Genomic DNA, 22,766 nt, shown 5'->3' on the forward strand with positions numbered 1-22,766 from the left:
TGTTAATGATGAAGAGGAACATTTGATGCCCAAACGCATGAGGCTGATGAGTTGGGATGTCTCTAAGTCTCCAGCTGCTGAGAAGGAGTATGTTTGCTTTACGTGTCCTGAAGACAAGAGGTCTGAGTTACCTCTCAGCTCCCTCCAAGGCCATCCACCATCACAGGTCAATAATAATGACACTGACCAGTGTACCATTCTGCTGCCTCCTGAAATCCCAGTGCCTCCAAGTCCTGCCCCTGTTGGAGTTCTAGAAACTGTTGATTTTCCTTTTGTTGATAATTAAATACATGTTTGTGGTAATAAATACATTTTTGAGCAAATACATGTTGAGATGATTCGGTTGCTTATGATGGTTATAATTCTCCAAACAGTAAAAACTAATTAACTGATGATACTAGACCCTTAAAAGAGATAAACACCACTAGACAAGTCATAATGGCTACTTACAAATACATAAGCACTCAACACAACCCACACAGTGATCTAATGCACAAAAACAAAGGAGACTTAAACTGGCTGAATCAATTACTGTAAAGAAAACATGGAGGAAGGCTTCCTGTGGTGTCTGGCTGCAGTATAGGTCATAAACCTGCCTCCTGCATTACAGCAGACAGGTCAGGGGTCAAATGAAAAGCAAAATGTTTACCTCAGATTAGGGATGCACCGATACCACTTTTTTGGAAACGAGTACGAGTACTTGCATTTCAGTACTCACCGATACCGAGTACTTAATAAAAACGTGATTTAAATTTACAGGTAACAGCTTTAGTCCTATAATTTAACAACAAACAAAACAAAACAAGGGACTGGTTTGGAATTAAGAACATTTATTTAAAATGAAAAGCATGTTGTATGCAACATATTACAGAATAAATAATTATAAAAAAATTTAAACAGTGACAGTGCAACTCAAGTATTTTTCAGTTTATTTTAAACTCTGCCGCTTTGGACAACACAAGGGGCATTAATAAACATCTTTGCCATTTAGTGCACAATATGTGAATAAACTAACAACATCCACTGACATAGAACTGTGGCAGTCAGTGCAACTGAGGTAGGTATTAACATCAAGTCTAAGATGACTCACTAAATGGAGAGAAACAGTGAGTGGCAGGGTTTTTTAAGAAAAGTAGCTTTTCTGCATCATCAGCAGTCAGACTGTTTCTGTTTTCATCTATAATGTGTGACACTGAGCTAAAAAGCCTTTCACTGTCCACACTGCTACATGGGGCTGAGAGCTATTTACAGGCTATTTTAGCCAAAGTGGGGAACCTGATTTTGTTGACACCCCAGTACTTCAGAGGACTGTCTTCACGAGGGCTTGGGGCCTCTCCGAGGTATGTGTCGAGCTCAATGGCAGCACCTGCTGCCAGCGGCAGCCTGGGCCTTGAGGAACAGTTTAGCAGGAGGTTCTGCAGCTTCTGCCCGACTCCCCTCTGCCTCACCTCTAGAAGCTCCTGCTTCAGGTGCAGCTTGGCCTCTGGAGCAGTGTTGTTGGAGAAGAAGCGATCTTTATACCTGCACAAAATTCATAAATGTATTAATATGTGGAAAAATAGGACTGATGTCATGTAATACGTGCTCTTCCAGCGTGTCTGTACGTCCTGCTGCAGTCTCTTTATTGGCTGGTTGAGCTGTCCCTGAATGTCCTCGAGGCGGGAGTAGGCTAAGGCGTTTAAAATGTTTAAAATGCCCAACTATTTTCCGTCCCACTGCTTTAGCATCAGCTATGCTCCTCTGTGCTAATAAGCGTGGGTAAATAAGCGTGGGCAAACTCTTTGTACTCGTTGTCGTGTTGGGATTTTAGGTGCTTGATTAAATTACTTGTGTTAAATGCGCTACCTTTAGAGCCTCCTCTGGACAATTTCGATGAGCATAATTTGCAGTCCGCCTTTGTTTTCGTGTCTTCGTTCACTTTGAAATAGTTCCACACGGCTGACTTGTCTCGCCTCGCTTTCTCCCAGCTCTGAGATGCAGCCGGGGCCTGTGGGGCGGGCACTCGGCGCCTGTGATTAACCCCTTACATGCCGCTCAAACATAGACAGGTCTCAGACCGTGGTATCAGTCCTCGGTATCGGGGAACTTTTAACGAGTACTTTAGAAAATGTGGTATCGAGGCCGATACCAGATACCGGTATCGGTGCATCCCTACCTCAGATTAAATATTTCCCAAAGTAAATTGGACTGAACTGGCCAGTTAAATACACGAGAGGATACGAATAGAAAAAAAAATCTAAAAACAAAGAATGAAAACCAACTATTAATTTAATACTTAAGTCTGTGAAGGTTCTCAGTCATCCAGGTCATCGTAGTCTAAGGAGCTTGGAAAGAAAAGCGTCTGGACTTCTTGAGTTGCTTGAAGACGTTTCACCTCTCATCCGAGAAGCTTCTTCAGTTCTAAGGGTCAATGGTGGGGAGTCCCAGACTTAAAACCAGTGGGAGTTTCCCCCCAAAGAGGGACAAAGGACCCCCTGATGATCCTCTACCTAATCACATGAGCCAAGGTGTGAAAGCGGGTGTGGGTCCTAATCAGCCAGGGTTTCGGGTGAGCTCATTGTGAAACCTGGCCCCACCTTATCATGTGATTTCCTGAGGTCAGATGGCCCAGGATGTAAATGGTCTGAGATCCCTTCCCAGACGCCTTAACGCCCAATGAAAAAAACACATCATTTTCTCTCCAGTTACCCTCAGCAGTCCAACAGACCTCCAGCACCAGTAAAACATTAACCAGAAATAGTTTATGGGACATGTGTCGTTATTTATGTTTGTGGAAATGTGCATTAAAATTAAAATAAAGATGCTGGTGTCTGACGTTACTGACTTCCCAATTGTGTGGCTTCTGGTGTGGCCTTCACAATTCAATTTTCAATTCAATTTTATTTGCACAGCGACAAATCACAACAATATAAAGTCGCCTCAAGGCGCTTTATATTGTAAGGCAGACCCTACAATAATACATACAGAGAAAAAGCCCAACAATCATATGACTCCCTATGAGTGAGCAGTCTGGAGACAGTGGGAAGGAAAAACTCCCTTTTAACAGGAAGAAACCTCCAGCAGAACCAGACTCAGGGAGGGGCGGGGCCATCTGCTGCGACTGGTTGGGATGAGAGAAGGAAGACAGGATAAAGACACGCTGTGGAAGAGAGACAGAGGTTAATAACAGGTATGATTCAATGCAGAGAGCTGCATTAACACACAGTGAGTAGGAAAGGTGACTGAAGAAGAAATACGCATTGCATCATGGGAATCCCTCAGCCACATACACCTGTTGCACTACACAGCAAATCCATCATGTCCAAATTAACACTGTCGGATTTGATTTCAACACTATTAAAGTGTCTATATGGGTCCACACCAGAAAGTGTTAATTTAACTCTTTTTGGAGAGTTGGTACGTTAACTCTGATTTAGTGTTAAACACCAAATCTGTCTGGAGTTGATAATTTAACACTTGGTGTTAAGAGTTTATATATTAACTCTCAAAGAGTATTTTAGTTTAACTACGTAAGAGTTATCTTCTAATTCATTCTAAAAAGCGGGAATTTTACTGTTCTGAACTTCTAGAAATTTCTTTTGGAAATAAACATTTACTAAAAAGACGCAATGGTTTTTGAAAAACATTTATTCTGAACTGTGCACCTCAATTTCAAAACATTTTCTGAAAGATGTAACAGTATACATGTTCTCACTTTCATTAGAATTTTGTTTATCAAAAGGTCTGACATGGTAAATGCAAATAACAGCATCTCATCACTTATTTCTTCAATACAATATGCATGTCCTTCATTCATCCCTTTGTGGAACTTCAACGCACTTCTGCTCTCCCCCATATTCCATCTTCACAAGCATATCCATATCCTGTGCGGAGATTGAATAAAAATTTGTTGACACTAATTAATGGCACAAATAATCCAGTAAACAATTGCAGCACAGTAAAAAAAAAAAAAAAAAAAAAAAGGAATCCTCTTTGAGCCATTACTTGTGTTAAGTATTTTCCCAAAAGACAAGGACACAGGCAACAGGTAATACTGAACTAAATGTAAAACCTCAACCTTTTTCATTTTTACCTAAACCGTGTGCACAAAACTCTGGAGGGATCTACACAGCAAATCCAGCATGTCCAAATTAACACTGTCGGATTTGATTTCAACACTATTAAAGTGTCTATATGGGTCCACACCAGAGAGTGTTAATTTAACTCTTTTTGGAGAGTTGGTACGTTAACTCTGATTTAGTGTTAAACACCAAATCTGTCTGGAGTTGATAATTTAACACTTGGTGTTAAGAGTTTATATATTAACTCTCAAAGAGTATTTTAGTTTAACTACGTAAGAGTTATCTTCTAATTCATTCTAAAAAGCGGGAATTTTACTGTTCTGAACTTCTAGAAATTTCTTTTGGAAATAAACATTTACTAAAAAGATGCAATGGTTTTTGAAAAACATTTATTCTGAACTGTGCACCACAATTTCAAAACATTTTCTGAAAGATGTAACAGTATACATGTTCTCACTTTCATTAGAATTTTGTTTATCAAAAGGTCTGACATGGTAAATGCAAATAACAGCATCTCATCACTTATTTCTTCAATACAATATGCATGTCCTTCATTCATCACTTTGTGGAACTTCAACGCACTTCTGCTCTCCCCCATATTCCATCTTCACAAGCATATCCTGTGCGGAGATTGAATAAAAATTAGTTGAGACTAATTAATGGCACAAATAATCCAGTAAACAATTGCAGCACAGTAAAAAAAAAAAAGGAATCCTCTTTGAGCCATTACTTGTGTAAAGTATTTTCCCAAAAGACAAGGACACAGGCAACAGGTAATACTGAACTAAATGTAAAACCTCAACCTTTTTAATTTTTACCTAAACCGTGTGCACAAAACTCTGGAGGGATCTATGCTAACGTAGAATCCAGTCAGGACGCCTGCTACTGCTGTTTGCTCGTTTGTTTTTTTTTTTTTTTTTATGGGCGATCGTTTTCAGGCTTCAAGTAGCACCATTATACCAACATTTCACATTCTAGACATTGTTTTAGGTGTATTTGACCAAAGATTTGACTGAAAATTCACATGCAAGCTTTTTTTCAAGGCTGTGGTATTTGCCCGCAAACAATACCTTTCAGCTAGCTAAAACAGAATATTACGCTATCAGCGAGCAACATGGCTAATGCCTTTCACACAGCTTTGTCTCAACTCCAAAGAGCCACAGAAGTAAAAGCTAATAACAATTGAAACAATCTTTGAAAAAATGACTTACCAAGCATGGCAAACAACTCAAATATGTAGAGCAAAATGTTCTGAAACGGCTTCACTTCAGATTCGATTGGAGCCGTGCTGGGGGCGGAGTCTGTGAATTTACTCTGTTGGTGTCATAGCCCCTCTAGGAGTTCAGAGTTAAGAGGTCAAGAGTTAATGTTTCCATTGTAACACCTCCAGATTTGACAGAGAAACACTAATTTTTAACACTTGATTTTAACTACTATCATTTTACACCTCAGAGTTACATTAAAAGAATGTGACTCTGCTTAGAGTAAAATTAACTCTACTTTTGCAAGAAGACTATTAACACCAAAACATTTAACACTTTTGAATTTGCTGTGTACACAACAAATGCAAGCATGTCAGTTTTATTCATTTTATGCTCATCTTCATCATCAACTTTGTAAGTATCTGAGTGATTGGATGAAGCGGTTTGATGACGTAACACGCTATTTTAGTTTAAAATGCTTATAATGTTATGATAAATGGTAGTTTTGTTGTTACTTTTACAATATTATCCATCCTTCAGTTTCAGCGAACATGACAGTTAGCAGTGTAATAATTCCTCTGTGATAAAGAAAAATTAGCTTGTTTTCTTTTTGTGTGGGAGCTCGCACAGTGTTTCAACTTTACAGCCTTTTAATATGAAAGTCCTGTCAGTACACTTCCTTTTTACATCATTTCACACTTGCCCCGTGAAGGGCAACAGTCTGACGTCTGCTTAGCCAGGAGAGCTTCAGCTTGTTTCTTTCCGCACATCTTCCTCTTCACTGTCGGTGGCTCACAGACATGTTAACAAGCATGGACGTATCAAAACTTTGCTTGATTTTGCTGTTACCACTAGCTGTGTCCCATGATGCTGAAGGTAATACAAGGAAACTATTTTCATTATGCATTATTAATATTTTTAAATTTATAACCTCCTTGCTTTTAGTTTAAACTAAACACATTATTATGGGATTAAAAAGATGGTTTAACATTCACAAAATATAGAAACTAAAGTCCTCTCTGACACAGGCTGAATCTTGTATTTACCGTATTTTGCTGTCCCTGTTTACAGAGACTGTTGTGAAGACAGTCAGGAGAGAACACGATGTCACTCGGATTTGCAACAAGGAAAGTCAGACTACTATTGTTTTGATTATCTGTAAGATCAAAAGACAGAGGGACACAGGAGGAGAGTGTCATCTGCTGTATCGACACGGAGAGAACGTTACTCAGGAATGTGACCCCAGGTTCTCAATAACAAAAGAAAATCAGACTGCCTTTCTGGAGCTGACCAGTTTAACACCAGCTGATAGTGGGAACTTCACCTGTGAGTGTACAAACACTGAAGGGACATATATTGTCCATATCAGTGTCACTGTGGAAGGTAAATGCATTTTGGTTTCTTTATCTGACACAGTTATTCAGCACTGTGTCAGCATTGTATTGACCTGCTTATGTGTTTTTTATTCTTGTAATTTGTTCATTTCTTTTCTTCTTATTTTCACTTACAGCAGTTTAAATACTCTCACTGACTCATTTATCAGGTACATCTTTGAACCGAGTTGGACCACCTTCAGCCATCAAACATGTCTTCATTTTTTGTGGCACAACAAGGCGCTAAAAACATTCCTCAAAGATTCTCAAGACATATTGAAATTACATCATCACACAGTTGCTGCAGATTCGTCAGCTGCTCTTACTTGAAGCAAACTTTCCGTTCCACCACATCCCAAAGGTGCTCTGCTGGATTGAGATCTGGTGACTGCGCAGGCCGTACATGATTTGAGCGCCGTGACATGGTGTGGTATCCTGCTGGAAGCAGCCATCAGACGATGGGTATTTTTTGGGCATAAAGACATGAATGTGGTCAGCAACAACCTTCAGGCAGGCTGTGGTGTTTAAATGATGCTCAGTGGTTACTACAGGGTCCAAAGTTTGCAAAGAAAATCCTTCACAGAGCATTACACCACCAGCAGTCTGAACTGTTAGAAATCAACTCATCGGGCAAGGCATCGTTTTTTTAGTCTTCTGTTGTCCAGACTTGCAAACTGTAGCCTCAGCTTGCTGTTGTTAGAGGACAGCAGTGATATCCAGTGTGGTCTGCTCTGCCTCAAGGTTTGATGTGTAAACAGCATTTTTACCCAGAGAATCACAGCTCACTGGATATTTTCTATTTTTCAGACCATTGTCTGTGAACAGAGATGATTGTGTGGGAAAATCCCAGCAGATCAGCAGTTTGTGAAGCACTGGGACCAGTAACATGTGCCATGTTGCTCTGTTTGAGCATTGATTTGCTGACATTTTATTATTTTATTAACCTTTATTTAACCAGGAAGATGAAGCTGACATGTGATTGACAAATGAAATGAACACTGAAATATTTGTGTTACACCCTGAACAGGTATACCTCATAAAGTGGCCAGTGAATGTATATAAGCAGTTGGACCAATTTCAGTTCATAGTAATATTCAGAAAAGATGCAAAAGAAGAAGAAGAAGACAAAAGAAAAGAGCACAGTGACAATATTTAAAGCTCTGTGGTTATAAAACTGGGGTTTCATTACTTCACTCAGAGTTTCAGTAGACGTAAACTGTGTTTGATTTGTGTTTTGATTTCCAGGAAATGAAAGTAAATGATTTTACTGACAAATGCATCTTTTCAATGATTTAGACACAAACGAGGCCCACACTTCAGCAGACAAATCTTTTTCCGTTTATCTGCCCGGTGTTGTGATCATCTTTACAACTGGAGTTATCGTGGGATTTATCTACTGGAGGAAAAGTAATGGGTGAGACTATTTTTGCTGTAGTAACTCAAAGATGATATAGATGTAGAGAAAGTAAAAGGAAACATCACATTTCAATAAATGAGAATTCGCTGTATGTTAAACATCATGTCTAGAATGAACACTTTTTATCCTTCCAAAAATAATTATCATTATTAAGAGAGAAGATAATATAAATGTAGATGTTCTTACTTGATTTTTCTCTGTTTGAATGTGAATAGTGTTACACTAATGCTGACATCCTTTCTTATCAACGTGGCTGCTTAAGGTCAGGAACATCTGGAGTGTCTGTACCTGAAAATCCCAACGGTTTGGTGAGCAATTTATTGCTACGATCTACAGCAGCTAGTTAAAAGTTTGCCAGTAAACATAAAACATGTACATTTATGTTTTAGGATGTTAACTACTTATATAGATAATTACAGATTAGTGTTATAATACTATTAGTGCCAACTTCAGTGTCCTTTATTTTGTGAAGAAGCTCTTACAGAAATGAGCAGAAACATTAAATAATCCAGGCAACAGATGGAGAGATTTAAAGATCAATAGAGTGTGTGGGTAGACCGGGTTGAACTTGATTAATACCTAAAATATTTCACTTTTCTAAAGGATGACGATGAGCCAGATCAGCCCTATACAAACCTTCAGCAGCCATCGAGTGATTCCTACCAGACTCTCATCTCAGTGAACCATCAACACGACAACAAGACAAGCTCAGCAAGAAGCGCAGGAACTGTGGGAGTGGATAATAAAGCTCTATGAAACATTTTAAAGTATATAAAACTTTAGGTGACATACTAATATAATAATATTCATATATTATAATAAACGTCCATCTTTTCACACTGGATAGTTGTTTCCCAGTAATGGAGACCATTCAGTCATAATACTCCAACTCAGGCTCTCAGATTTAATACAATACAAACACAATAAACTGTGGCAAACATGACTCTTTGTATCAGACTAGTTTTGTTTTTGAACAAACATCTCATCATAATTTGAACACAATGTCCATCCAGATAAACAGAGAGATCAGTCTGGCTTAAACAATGTTGGTGGTTTACCTTCTACTGTCCTTCCACTTTTATGCACTTCTATTTTAGACATAGTAAAAGTTTCAGTGTAGACACAAGAGGTGAAATAAGGAGGGTGCAAGTCTTCCTGCTTTCACTATAGTCTACCTCACACTGTCAGCCACAGTTACTTCCTCACCAGCATGACTGCACGGAAACTCTGCTTTCTCCTGCTTCTGCTTGTGGTTTTTAGCAGTGAAGGTAAATATATATAATTAAAAAAGAAAAGCTGTAAAGCCAGGTGTTTAAGAAGAAAGCTTTAGTTAGGTTAGTGAAATAATATATGTGATTGATTTTCCCACAACAACAAATATATAGAAAGTATAATCCCGATTTTGTTTCATTTTAACTGGAACAATTTATAGAGACTCTTGTGAAGACAATTGGAAAGAAACCCGATTCCACTCAAATATGCAGCAAAACAACTCTGAATGTTACTGTGATGATACTGTGTGAGATCAGCACAGAGAGGAGCCGAGGAGAACAGCGTCGTCTGCTCTATCGTTACGACCGAGGCTTTATTCATGGCTGTGACTCCAGGTTCACACTGATCAAAGAAAATGAGACTGTGTTTCTCCACCTGCTCAACTTAACATCTGAAGACAGTGGGAACTACACCTGTGAGTGTGGATTTCGTGGTGGATTGTATGTTCTCCATCTCAGTGTGACTGTGAGAGGTAAAAACATTTTCTATTTATACCCACACCGCAGATTCAAGGTGGATGTTTGGAACTGCGTTAACACTTTCTTTTCTGTCATACATGGTTTGAGGTCGTCATTCCCGCCTGCAGCGGATTAATGAAAGGTTTCAGTCAGGAGATGAACATCTGGAATGTTTTTAAGCTCTTCTTCTGGCTAATTTGTTTAAAATTTCATTATAAAACTGCTCCAATCACAACTTTGGTGTTATTTCATCAGTGAAGTGTTTGAATGATGCAATTGTAACTCTAATGTAATGAAAAGATAAACATGTTTTCCACTTTAATATAACAGGCTAATGCAAATTTCGTGACTTTTCATGTTTTCAAAATGAAGTTTTTTTGTGTGTGTGGCAACATTCAACAGACGATGGAGATTCTTCTGGCATGAAGTTCATGGCTACAGTTCCCATCATTTCTGCTGCTGCTTCACTCATCAGTGTGGCTGTGATAACCTGTGGTTACAGCCTGAGGAGAAATCCTCGCAGGTGAAAACTTTTACTGACGCACTTAAACTCATGAAATGACCCTTTGAAATCACTTGAGCACATTACTGCATACAGCAGCCACTGTGGTGTTCAAAGTATCTCATAGGTTCTTTTAAAACACCACACATTAGTTGTAGACATAGCTAGTCTTGTTTTTGAGGTATTTTTCACCCCATGACCTCTGATGTTTTTATCCTAACAGAGAAAACAGATCAGGTCTAACTAACTTAACAGGATCTGAAACTCGCCAGATGTTTGTGAGTTTTCCATAGTTCTGTTTTACACTTAATTGTGCCGAGGCTGCAGTGCATTATGTCTGTGTTTTAAGCTGCACTTTAATTAAATGTAAATGACAGTGTAAATTGTTGTTTAGGACAAAGAGGACCGCTACATGAGCCTTCATCGGCAAAACATCGATGTCTACCAAACTATCTCCTCCGGTCGCCTTCATCATGATGCTGAGGCCGCTGCATGTCACAGTCATGTACAATAATAATCAGAGATGGAGTTTTTACCCTGACTACGTAATCTATAAAACTATGATGCTAGACATGCTATCTATAAAAGACACTGACATTTTAACTTGCCAGCATCATGTGTACTGTTAGTTTGTTTTGCACTGAAAAAAGAGAAAAATATTAACGTCCAGTAAAACTTGTAATTATGTTGTGAATGAATTGCCTTAATTCATGGTTTTAACACCATTTAATTTCTGTTTTTTATCTGGTTTGAACGTTGAAAATCCTCCACTTGGCTCTGTGGCCTCTGCCACCATTATGGTTTTTGCTATACTGGTCCACTTGATAGTCATATTTGATGATGATTTTACTTTATTTTGAGTCATTAGAATCAGAACGGGGGTCAGGAAAGAAGAAAAAAGATAAGCTGGGGAGAAAGTTAACAGAAGAAGAGGGAAAAATAGAGAAGAAGAGAAATAGATGGAGAGGAAGAGAGAAAAAATACTGAAAATCTATTTCATCATCTGCTGAAAAACACAAGGAAAAACCAACACAGTGGGGAACCCACAGCAACAACCAATAATATGCAGTAAGTAGGCTAGTGAGTAGTAGTAAATAATAGATATTAAATGTTACTGTAACACAGTAAATGGGCCCAGAGGGCCGAGACCTGAGGGCACCCCACCCGCAGCACAGGCCCAACAGAGCCAGGGGGCCGGGCCCCACCGAGCAGCCGCCCAGAGTGAGCCACTAAACACAGAGAACCACTAATGCACTGTGGGTGGGGGCACCAGCTACTGGCAGGAAGTGTGGTGGGGGGAAATAATACGTGACAATTTTTATGTGGAGTGGAATTAAACTGCCATAGAATATGCTTGTGGTGGATTTGACTCAACACAAGCGTATTGTCAAAGTGTTCTTTGGCATGCATCGAGGCAGTTTCTCAGATACTGAAGTGACTTGAGCAGAGCCAGTTAAAGCCTACTGTGCTTGAGTGGGCAGCTCAAGTTTCCACGTGGAAGGTTTAGTGAGACAAAGACAGGAAGTTAAAGCTGCTGACTAATAATCTGCAGGTTCCTGATTTGAGTCTCTGTTAAGAGGATGGTGTCTCTGAGATAATTGCTTTTGTGCATCGATAAATAAACAGGGAAATAAATGAATAGAAAAAAGCATCCGAGCGGATGTGCACCGATGGTGTGCCCACTGGTCTTAAAGTGCCTTTGCGCCCCTTACCATTTATGGAGGTCCCATTTGGGCACATTGGCATGGACCTATAGTGTACATGGATATTGCTTTGTATTAGTTCTGGTATATTATACAACACAATAACATGATGCAGTGCTGCTGTGCACCATTTCTGCAAAGAGTGTGGTGCAAGCAAGGAAGATAAGATAACTCTTGCACAGTCATACCTAGTACAATAATACAACAAAACTGGAAACTGTCCCACGATAACACAATCATTTAGATACAATATTGGACTTTGTTTACATGTAACTGCACAAATAGAATTTAGAAATGTAATTATTGACAAGAGTGAACAACCACTTATAATGTAATCTACAGCTGTGACCAAACAGCTAGATAGAGAATCAGAAGTGTTGTTTTCTTTTTTTTCTTTTTTTTTTTTTTCTTTTTTTTTTTTTTTCCTAAATGACATCAGAAACAGCAGTATGCGACATTACGTGATGGCAGAGCTTCAGTTCATCCTTTGTCATTTTTTTTTTTTTTTTTTTTTAATAAATAGGACAGGGGGAATGAATGAGAGAGAGAGGGGGAGAGAAAGAAAGAAAACCAAAGGGGAGAAGAGACGGTGAGAAGGGGGGGGAAGAGAGAGAAAAAAAAAAAACTCCTGGGTTCCTGTATGGAGAAAAAAAAACAAACAAACAAACAAACAAAAACAAACAGAGGAGACAGCAAACAACAAAGAGCAACATAATAATAGAGAAAACAAAGCACCATCACAATAAACTAGCTAGTCATAGATATCAGTATTTACTAAGTAATAAACGATATTGTGCAGCACGCAAGATAGACAGCGCACAGTGTGCTTTGAGGCAGCAGCCAAGAAAGCTTTAGTCCGCGTCTGTGAATACCCATGTGTGCATACCTGTGTGGATCAGCATGCTTGCATTCCAAAGGTTTCTCCATGTAATGATCTGCTAGGGAGTGTGGGGGGGCCACAGTCCCGTCCTCCAGGGTGTGAAGCGGGTATGGAGGAGATCAAAACTCCAGACATCCAGAGGCCCCCAGAACACAAGAGACCATGGAAGACCAACAGAGGGGCAGCCGCGCCACTGTTCCAGTAAGAGCTGAGGAGAGTCCCAGATGAGGGCTCGCCCAGCAGCCGCGGAGCAGAAGTCAGGGGGAGTTGCAGTGACGCGCCCGTGAGCTCCGCCGGCCCCCAGCTGCGCCTGAGTGACCGAGCCCTAGGCCGAGAGGCCGGGGGCACCCCACCTCCAAAGGGGCCCGAGCGAGCCCCAGGCCCCAGGCCCCGACAAGCGGCCGCCAAGGAGTGAGCCGGTGTGCACCCGGACGCCCACCCCCAGACACAAAGAACCACCAACACACCGACACCTGAGGGAGTCCGCCACCGGCAGGGGAAGTGGTGGTGGGTGGAGATAGGCCTCCAAACCTTGGAGGGCCTGAGGTGTCCCCAGAGAGGTGGCGTCTGATACCCAACCTGACATATAGACACAGACATACAGGCACACACAGACACAAACATCCATTCCCACCCTCATGCTCTCATATGCACTCACTCCACACTCAACCAACGTGGAGACAGACATAAAGAGACGCTGTACACACAATCACACTCCCCAAGCGTACTCTACAAACCGGGTCTAGGTACCCTTGCCCCTGGAGGGGGGAATTGCACCCAGACCCAGGTGGTGTTACCCTTTTCCCTGCGGTGGGGAAGTGTTGTTTTCTACAAAGTTTGCTGTTTCAGTGAGAGTCATATGTCATATCATTTCAAACAGTGGCGATCCAGAAATGTTGTACAAACGAGTAAGACTAACTATAGACTTTAGCCAAAGTTGTTAAGTTAGCTAAAGAGTTGGGATTGTGTGTAAGGCATAAATAAACCTAAAATGCAATGTTTTGGACGTTCTTTGGCACATTTCCCTACTGTAGGGGTCTCTGCAAGCATACGGGGCTCTGAGAGGGAACAAGATGACAACGAGGAATTCTACTGGAAACAGTCGATCATGTCTGTCAAAGCTGAATTCAGGGCAAACTAGGCTAAATTAGTGTTTTTAGCTAACAGCTACAGTAAGCATAAAAGTGACTGTTGGGCTATTATTTGTTAACAGGGGCGATTTTAGCCCATTTTTAGGGTGCTTTGGTTCATTTTTGGGGTGCTTTGGTTCATTTTTGGGGTGCTTTGGTTCATTTTTGGGGTGCTTTGGTTCATTTTTGGGGTGCTTTGGTTCATTTTTGGGGTGCTTTGGTTCATTTTTGGGGTGCTTCAGCACTTACTTACTTTTTTTTGACAATATTTCCTGTTTGTGTGACACACTACTAAAAATATAAAAGGCAGAACTTGGTTGAGAGGTAACATTTTAACAACAAAAGTATCCATAATATTTTTTAATATTTTGTAATAATTTATTTGTAATAATTTATTCTGTTTCAGGAGTGTTTTTATGCATCTGTATTATATTATACAAACACATTAAAAGTGAATCTCTGTCCAAAATATGCACTCAGTTTACTTCTTACTCACTATGAGCATCATTCATTATTCTCCTCCAGTAATTAAGGTTAGGATATGTATTTTTTTTATTCCAATCCATTCTTCTTTGGCAGCATTTAAATAACCTTGATCAGAATTGATGGTTTTGTTACAGACTTTTCAAAAAAGTGTTTTGCTTTTCTTTCACAAATGTGGGATTAAATTGTTAAAAAGTACAAAACAGTGATGTCATGTTTTGTGACGAGGACCCAGGCACAGAGAGACTTGATGGATTTAATAATCTTTTGATTTAATAAAGAAATTTGCAGACGTGCACAGAGACGGTAAAATTATGATGACTGATAAAGGAGGCGAAGACAACAGACGATGAGGACAGGGAGGATGCAGGGACAGAGACGGGGAAGAAGTCTCATTGTGACGAGTAAAGTGTATCTTGGCTGGCTGGGCAGCTCTCTGGGTGCTCAGCCCCCCGAAGCTCTGATCCTAGAATCCTCCCTGAATTGTGTTAATACAGTATGTCAACATGAAAGCATAACTGTACAGGGTGGGCCAGTTATATGGATACACCGTAATAACATGGGAATGGTTGGTGATGTTAAAGTCCTGTTTGTGGCACATTAGTATATGTGAGGGGGCAAACTCCTCAAGTTGGGTGGTGACCATGGTGGCCATTTAGAAGTCGGCCATCTGATACCAAATGATACCAAAGAAGGCAAAGTAAATAATTTTTAAAGGTAAATGTAGAGGAAACATCAAAAGTTGTCACGGCTGGGGCAGCAGTCGTGTGGTGGAGTGAATGAGGACCAAGATGCAGACGGCGGTGGAGATGCGAGTGGAGATTTATTTACAGTGAAAATAACAAAGGTGAGGGAAGAAGCGAACATCAACCTAAACTGGGAAGAACTAACAGACAAAGCAGAAAACATGAGGGCAGCAGGGAAACACAGAGATGACACGAAGAAGGAAGAGAGACGTGGAGAAACACCGATGGACACGGAGACTTTTCACCTGTTCCTTTTGTTTGAAGTGGCCGAACTTGGCCACAGTAGGACGTGGTCTCCCGGTCGCAGCCCGCATGGGGCCGATGCGATGCACTCTATCAAAGGCGATGTTCTTCACCGTGTCCTCCAGCAGCTTCAGGTGGGTTTTGATGAAGGTTTTGCACTCTGAGCCTTCTTCATCACAAGATCCTGGAAGCACTGATCAATGTAATCTTGGAGAGCCTCTAAACTCTCCCCGTTGTTCTCCAGGGTGTTGGAGATGATTTAGACAAATATTGTTAGTTAGAAGACTATTGATAAGTGTATTTGGTAATACTGAAGCTTAACAGTCAGTGAGTTTTCCTCACTGACTGTTTTAGACAGGATTGTGGGAGCAACACAAAAAGCAGCTTCAGCTGGAAACACACAGTTTAGTGTCTTTGCTGCTCGCTTTAAGTCACAATAAACAGGAAACTCATTGTGTCTCATGTCAGAATCTCTCATATACAGGAAAGGAAGAGGCGGAGCTTATTTCCTGCAGGGAGAGGTTAGCAGTCTGTGTCTTTCTCATTTCTGACTCCTAAAGAGCTGAAAAACACAGGCTGTTATTGGCTGGCTGACACTGGGATTAATGTCCTTGAAGCCAGCAGTCTTTAATGTCCAGGTTCAGAACGGGCAGGTGAAAAACAGTCCTTTATGTCCTCTGATGTTCAATAAACTGTCCTGATTACTGAGGGAGCAGAGAAAGTGTCTCCATCACTCACCACAGCTGGATGCTCTGAAATCCTGGAATCCAGCTGTGGAGAGGAGCGCCGGCGGCGTGGACGCAGTTTAGTAATCAGGGAACGGGAGACAGGAGGGAAACACAGCTGGGACCAATTACACACACGAGACAGGAAACAGTAACACGGGACTGTCAAAGTAAAACAGGAAATATAACACAGAGTCCAAAGTAAGGAGACGTGGGACACAGTGAAGACACAGAAACAGAAACCAGAACTATAATCACAAAACAAACTCAGAAACATAAAGAGTGAATCAGCTGATTCAGTGTTTGTGACAAAAACATGGATCCTGGTTAATAACTTTTATTTGTTTGTTTCTGTATTATTTTGTGTATCGTTCTTATGAGCTGTTGTTTTGTCAGTGAAATATTATTTCATTGTTTTAAGCTTTTTGTTGACTTTGAAGTGCTTAAGTTGATATTTTTGAACATTTAATTTGTTCGATTATTGTCGAGTCGATAAAACTGTCAAACGCACAGCTGCTTCCAGCATGGCCGGAGGAGAGGTGGCCGAGCAGACGCACAACACACACAGCTCACAGGTTTGCATTTCTAGATATTGCAGATGTTGCAGAAATTGAGAGTAAAGAACTCAGAGATCCAGCGCTGTCTCCTGCCCCTTATTTATACACCACAACACAACGACAGGCGTAACTCACACAAACAGGTAACATGAGGCTCAGATGCTTTGGACGTGTTCACATATACTGGACACAGAATGATGAAGATGGAGCTGCAGGAAGGAGGAAAAGAGGAAAAACACAGAAAAGATTCACAGATGTGGTGAAAAAGGACACGACAGCTTCTGTTTGTTAGTTTGGTTTTTCTTTATTTGGTAAAGATTCAGAAATAAAGAGAAGATCACATGTTTGAATATTATATTAACGTTCTGTAATTACAACAAGTTGTAAAATCTTTCCAGAGTGAGAGAGAGACTGTGCAGAGACTGTAGAAGGACAGAGCAGCAGCAGAGCAGTCCAGATACACTGATGATCCTCTGTCAGATCCAGAGGGACACACAGGGGTGATGCTGGACTCTACATTGTGTCTGACAGTGGAGCTGTTCTCAGAGCAGTTCACTCTGCAGCACTGACAGTCATCTGCACTTCATTCCTCTGTCAGTCACTGCTGGATGAAGCTCTCCTCTCCACCTCCCAGTAACATGGCCCAGTCAGAGCGTCTCTACACACAAGCTGCTGCTGCTTCAACCTCTCTGGATCATCAGGACACAGCTGCTCCTCTCTCAGCACACACACCGTCCTGTTTAATGCCACGACCTCCACCTGCAGAGAGAAGGAGGAAGAGCAGAGGAGATAAACGAGTGTTTCCAGAGACTCTTCATCAGCTGTCAGTCAGTGATGCAGCACATCCAGTATAAAGAGCAGCAGGGACGTCAGTGCTGGGACTGTACTAGGACTCATTGTTGCTTCACTTTTTCTAATCTTTGGATTTTTATTGAAGTTGCTGAAAATGTTTTTCCCTCCTAGTTTGAGTTTGGACTTTCATTCATTAGAAGAACCTTGGTGTGTCCACTCTGAGCTCTGTAGGAACCCCAACAACAAGCCCAACAATCCAGATGGACGGTTCCAGCTGTTAACTGGAGGAATTCCATCCAAACATCTGCTCTCACTAAATTCTTCCTCACCTACAGACTGTGTTCTTCACTGCTTTAAACTTGGAAATCAATGCAGTCATTGGTCTGCGTGCTGCTTTGTTCAGAGAGCTGATTGGCTGTTGACAGTGTTTGATCAGAGCGTGTCAGCCGTTACTATGGTGACCATAAGGGTGAGAAACAGGAAGTGTTTGTGTCCAATCCTGAAGCCTGTCACCGTGCTCCTCTCACAGCTTCACTGAGAAGCTGCAGCTTTACAGGAAACACTGGATCTTTGTTTCATACTGACTGTGTTTAGTACAATACTGCTGACAGCACCACCCACTCACTCCATCACTCTACTTACAGCAGAGTCTTCAGTCTGTAGTCTGGACTCTGCTGAAGATCAGACAGCTGCTTCACATCTGGATCCTTCAGGTTGTTTCCCCACAGGTACAGCTCTCTCAGATGGGAGGGGTTGGACTTCAGTGCTGCTGCCAGATAATCACAGCTGATCTTTGACAAACCACAGTCCCACAATCTGTATAAAGAATGAAAGATGTAAGTTTATTAGACAAAGAGCTTGAAATCATTCAGTGTTTCATCATCTGTTCAGAGCTGAAGAAGGTTCAGAATGTAGAAGTTTAGAAAATGGAAACTCCAAACAGCTGAAGCCAACAGGAAGCAGCTTCAAACAGGAAACTGTGCAGAGTTTCAGACTATATGTCCTGATGCAGCCAGTTGGATTTTGGAGATTTGAATCTCTGTTCTGTGACTAAGTCCTTGAATCATTTCTTCCAGTTGGTCCAACAAGACAGACTAAGTATTGGACATGTGTTGTGGCTCCATCAGGGGAGCTTCTAAATGTGATGTGATGGCCCCTCTGGGTCTGTCAGGTCACAGCACTGAAGAGAGCTCAAACTGGGCACACAGCTGTTCCAGTCTGGACCAAAGACTCTATACTGGGACTGAGGGACTGCTTTGACTGCACCCACTGGGACTTTTTAAAGGCTCATGTTCTCACTTAGATCATCGATTTCTACTGACGTTTCTTTCTGGGAAAAATGGGGATTACTTTGGAAACAGGAAGTATTTTCCCCAATAAGCAGCCCTGGATTAGTAAATCACTCCAACATGTTCTCAGGCAGAAGAAGCTGTCTTGTTATGAGGGAGAGAAGAAAAAGATTGAGGCACAGAAACCTGTTGAAAGAGAGATAAAGCAGCTAAAATCAGGTGTAAAAGTAAAGCAGAGGATGAGCTGAATAAAGGACACTCAAGGCTGGCTTGGAAAGGAATGAAGTCCATGGTGGGGATGCAGAACAAGGAGCAAAGATGAATGTGATGCTGAATCAGCAGAAGACTTGGACTCATTTGATTCCAGCTTTGATATCATTGATTTCAATGAAGAGCTTTGTGATTGTAGCAAAGGGCTGGTAGCTCTGAGAGTCCCACTGATGAGGTGTTTGTGTGGAAATCTCTTAGTGGGACCAAAGAGAGAAAAAGCCCTGGTCCTGATGCTGTGGGAGGGAAATGATTGAAGTGTGCTGTGAGGAACTGACTGGGAGATTTTCACACATTTTCCAGTCCTCCTTGGAACAACAGGAAGTTCCCAGCATATGGAAACAAAGGTTAAGTGTCCTATGGCACTCAGTGATGATGGTGCTGTGGCCCCACCACCTCCACCTCTTTGTAAAGGAACTAACTGTAATCTGAAGCTTCAAATGGAACTAAGACTTCCTCCACTAGGTGGCAGTGTCTGATGAGAAAGTGTTAGTGGAGCTGGCCTGGAGTCAGAAACAGGAAGATGCAGGATTTGGGCTGAAATGGGCAAAAGTGGTTAGCACTAGTGCCTTAGAGCAAGAAGGTTGTAGGTTGAAGCTTGTTGGTCAGCTGGGCCTTTCTGTGGAGGTTGGATGTTCTCCCACAGTCCAATGAAATGCTGCTTAGGTTCATTGGTGCTTCTAAATTGGCTGTAGGTGTGGATGTGAGGGAGTGCTTCTCTGTCGCTCTCTGTTGGCCCTGTGATGGACTGCTCACCTGTGCAGGTGGACCACGCCTCTTGCCCTATGACAGCTAGGGCACAGGCTGCAGCCCTGTGAGCCTAAGCTGAATAAACAGTTAGCAAAAATGATCCATAGATGGCCTGAAATCCCCCAGTTAGCAGTTTGGTAGATAGCTATGACATGCTAATCCCATCCAGCAGCTGTATTCTACCTGTAAGCTGATCCCTGCTGAGCCAAAGCACTTTTTCATATACAAATTACAACCTTTAATAGAAACCTATTGGTCAGCATCTTATTAGCCTGCTGTTAGCTTCATTCCACAGAAAACTGAGAGAAACTAACAGAGTTGATAAAGAATGAAGAGAAATGTGCTGATTTAAAGCCTTTGAAGTGCTTCAGATGATCTCTGTCCACTTCTGTCCACTCATTCATTCATGTAAGCTTTCTAATGCAGCTTTGATCTTCACAGTCTGCTTGATGAAACTCATTCTAACCCTGAATGTCAGAGTGTTCCTCCTTCTCTTTCCCATCATTCATGCTGGCAGTGGAGGAGATTTGGATGTTGGACTGTGTTTTGGATGATGTGTGTATGTTTGTGTTGGACTGCTGTCTGTAAAGCAAACGCACATTTTGCTTTGGATTTCAGTGTCAGACAGACTTTAAGGTGCAATGAAGAGTTTGAGAGTTTCACAGTGAATTTTCCAGTGGAGGATTTTTCTTCTTCTTTGAAGGTTTGAAATGTGAACATTGTTCTGCTGCAGTCAATGGACTAAACCAGAGAAGAAGAAAACAGACTTTACCATGAAGATCCTCAGTGTGGATCAGTATAATATCAGCCTGATGTCTGCAGTTTAGTGTCAGCACAACTTTCACATCATATTCATCTCAGCACAACTAAAACATGCTGACTGACCCCAGAGTTTCAAGTTTACATCCTGGACTCTCCAGGAAACCACACAGATGCTTCACTCCTGGATCCTGCAGCTTGTTGTTGTTTCTCAGGTCCAGCTCTCTCAGATGGGAGGGGTTGGACTTCAGTGCTGCTGCCAGATAATCACAGCTGATCTCTGACAAACCACAGCTCCACAATCTGTATAAAGAATGAAAGATGTAAGTTTATTAGACAAAGTGCTTGAAATCATTCAGTGTTTCATCATCTGTTCAGAGCTGAAGAAGGTTCAGAATGTAGAAGTTTAGAAAATGGAAACTCCAAACAGCTGAAGCCAACAGGAAGCAGCTTCAAACAAACACAACAAGAGAAAAAACTCTGAATGTTTCACATTAAAGTCGTACATTTCTCATAAAAACAGGACAAAGACTTGAAAAAGTCGTGTTTTTCCTTCCAGGAACCACATGGCTTCACTTTTAAAGGTGAAGTGTGACAGAAATGGACATATTTGAAGTCCAACACCTTTTTCCAGTCCCATTATTAAAGCAGACAAACTACAAGCTCATTTTCATTCCAACAAGTCATCTTCTGACCTGGACTAACAACACTGGTCTCTATGTGCAGCTGGCTGTGAGACCAGTGCTCAGGGAGCGTCTACAAAGTGCAACACTGAAAGAACATCACACACTCATTTGCTTCCAGCACTTTCACACAAACATCTACTGTCATTATTGTCACCAAACTCTGAGGATCCTTTATTGCAAATTCAAATGGGATCAAATGGTCAGACAAAAGAGGGTTATGAGGAAATATGATGAAATGTTGTGTATTAGCAGCAACTTATTGAATCTTTTTCCTCAAAAACCAAACAAAATGATTGACAAACATGTTTTTACAAACTCAGTGTTGGACTTGGATCAGCAGGATAAGCTGATGTTTAAAGGCATTTGAGTCTCGCTGTATGAGAGTCCAGTTATTACTCAATATTTATGGATGATGTTCTTTCAGTGTTGCACTTTGTTTGGCACAAAATGAAATTATTTGGCCTCTCAGATGCTTTTAGAGATTCCCAAATGACTGATGATGACATCTCTGGGGTCTGATTAATAGAAAAAAAATGTCTTTGAGACCTTTTGTAACTGACAAACTCTTCATCTGCTAACAACACTGAGTTGAATCTCCATGGCTGATAGTTGGAGCAGGCATCAGGAATACACATTGAAAAAACAAGAGGAGAAATCACCAGAGTCTTATAATCACATTCTGTAACTAAAGGGAGACGTTTTTCTATACAAATATATGTTTTATGGACATTAGAAAAAAAGAGTATTGACGTGAAGCAGGATTATGAAATCTCCATACATCAGCCAGCCCATAATTATCAAGAAAGCTCTGAATGACGCATGCTGAATTTGGACTAAGTGTACTTTTGTGTGAACTGTGCCAGCACCGTACTTGTTGTGCATTCAAGGAGGGAACATCAGCGCTGCATCGTGGGAACAACACCGCAGGAACAAAGACACAGCACGGCCGATGAAGGACGAGGACAAAGGAAAGGTGAGTGAGAAGACCCTGGTGGTGTGGACGGACCTGCAGGGCTCCAAGACTGAGGAGCAGAGACGTCCATGTACCAGCTGAGGATGCTGCAGTGATCCAGGGAGCTCGGTCCAATCTGAGGCCGTGTGAACTACGTGGACCACAGTTTCTTCACAGACTTCAGCCACGTGAACATCTGGAGATCCAACAGTGCACGAGCTGTGAGCCATCAGCTGTTTCTCTCATCAGCTGCTGTAATGAGAGCTGCTGGAATCATCTCGAGCAGCAGGAAATCACTGATGTTGTTTCTAACCAAAGATATGGGACTGAGCTCCGCTGAGCTCCTTCTACTTTCATCCAGATAGAAACTGCTACAGTCTGCTGATTATTGCTTTGCCTCCATCACACGAGCTCTTTATCCTGTTCTTCACTCTCATTGGTTCTTTGTCTGCTTGTTTTTACAACAGTAGTCTTCTGATTGGTCAAAGGAGACAATCAGCTGTGACTAAATGTAGCTCC

The 22,766-nt window shown here is 41.4% G+C and overlaps 1 protein-coding gene across 1 annotated transcript in view; it reads right to left on the reverse strand.

Annotated features, from left to right (window-relative positions):
* Nucleotides 1-22,766, reverse strand: part of LOC308394299 (uncharacterized protein) — a 1,060,216-nt gene that overhangs the window by 383,298 nt on the left and 654,152 nt on the right. The window contains exon 30 of the mRNA XM_080878552.1: nt 20,736-20,912. Within this exon, the coding sequence (XP_080734678.1) occupies nt 20,736-20,912 (177 nt within the window). The remainder of the gene's footprint in view (nt 1-20,735; nt 20,913-22,766) is intronic.

The sequence above is a fragment of the Rhamphochromis sp. 'chilingali' genome (genome assembly GCF_963969265.1).
Source record: "Rhamphochromis sp. 'chilingali' genome assembly, chromosome: 3".
NCBI lineage: Eukaryota > Metazoa > Chordata > Actinopteri > Cichliformes > Cichlidae > Rhamphochromis > Rhamphochromis sp. 'chilingali'.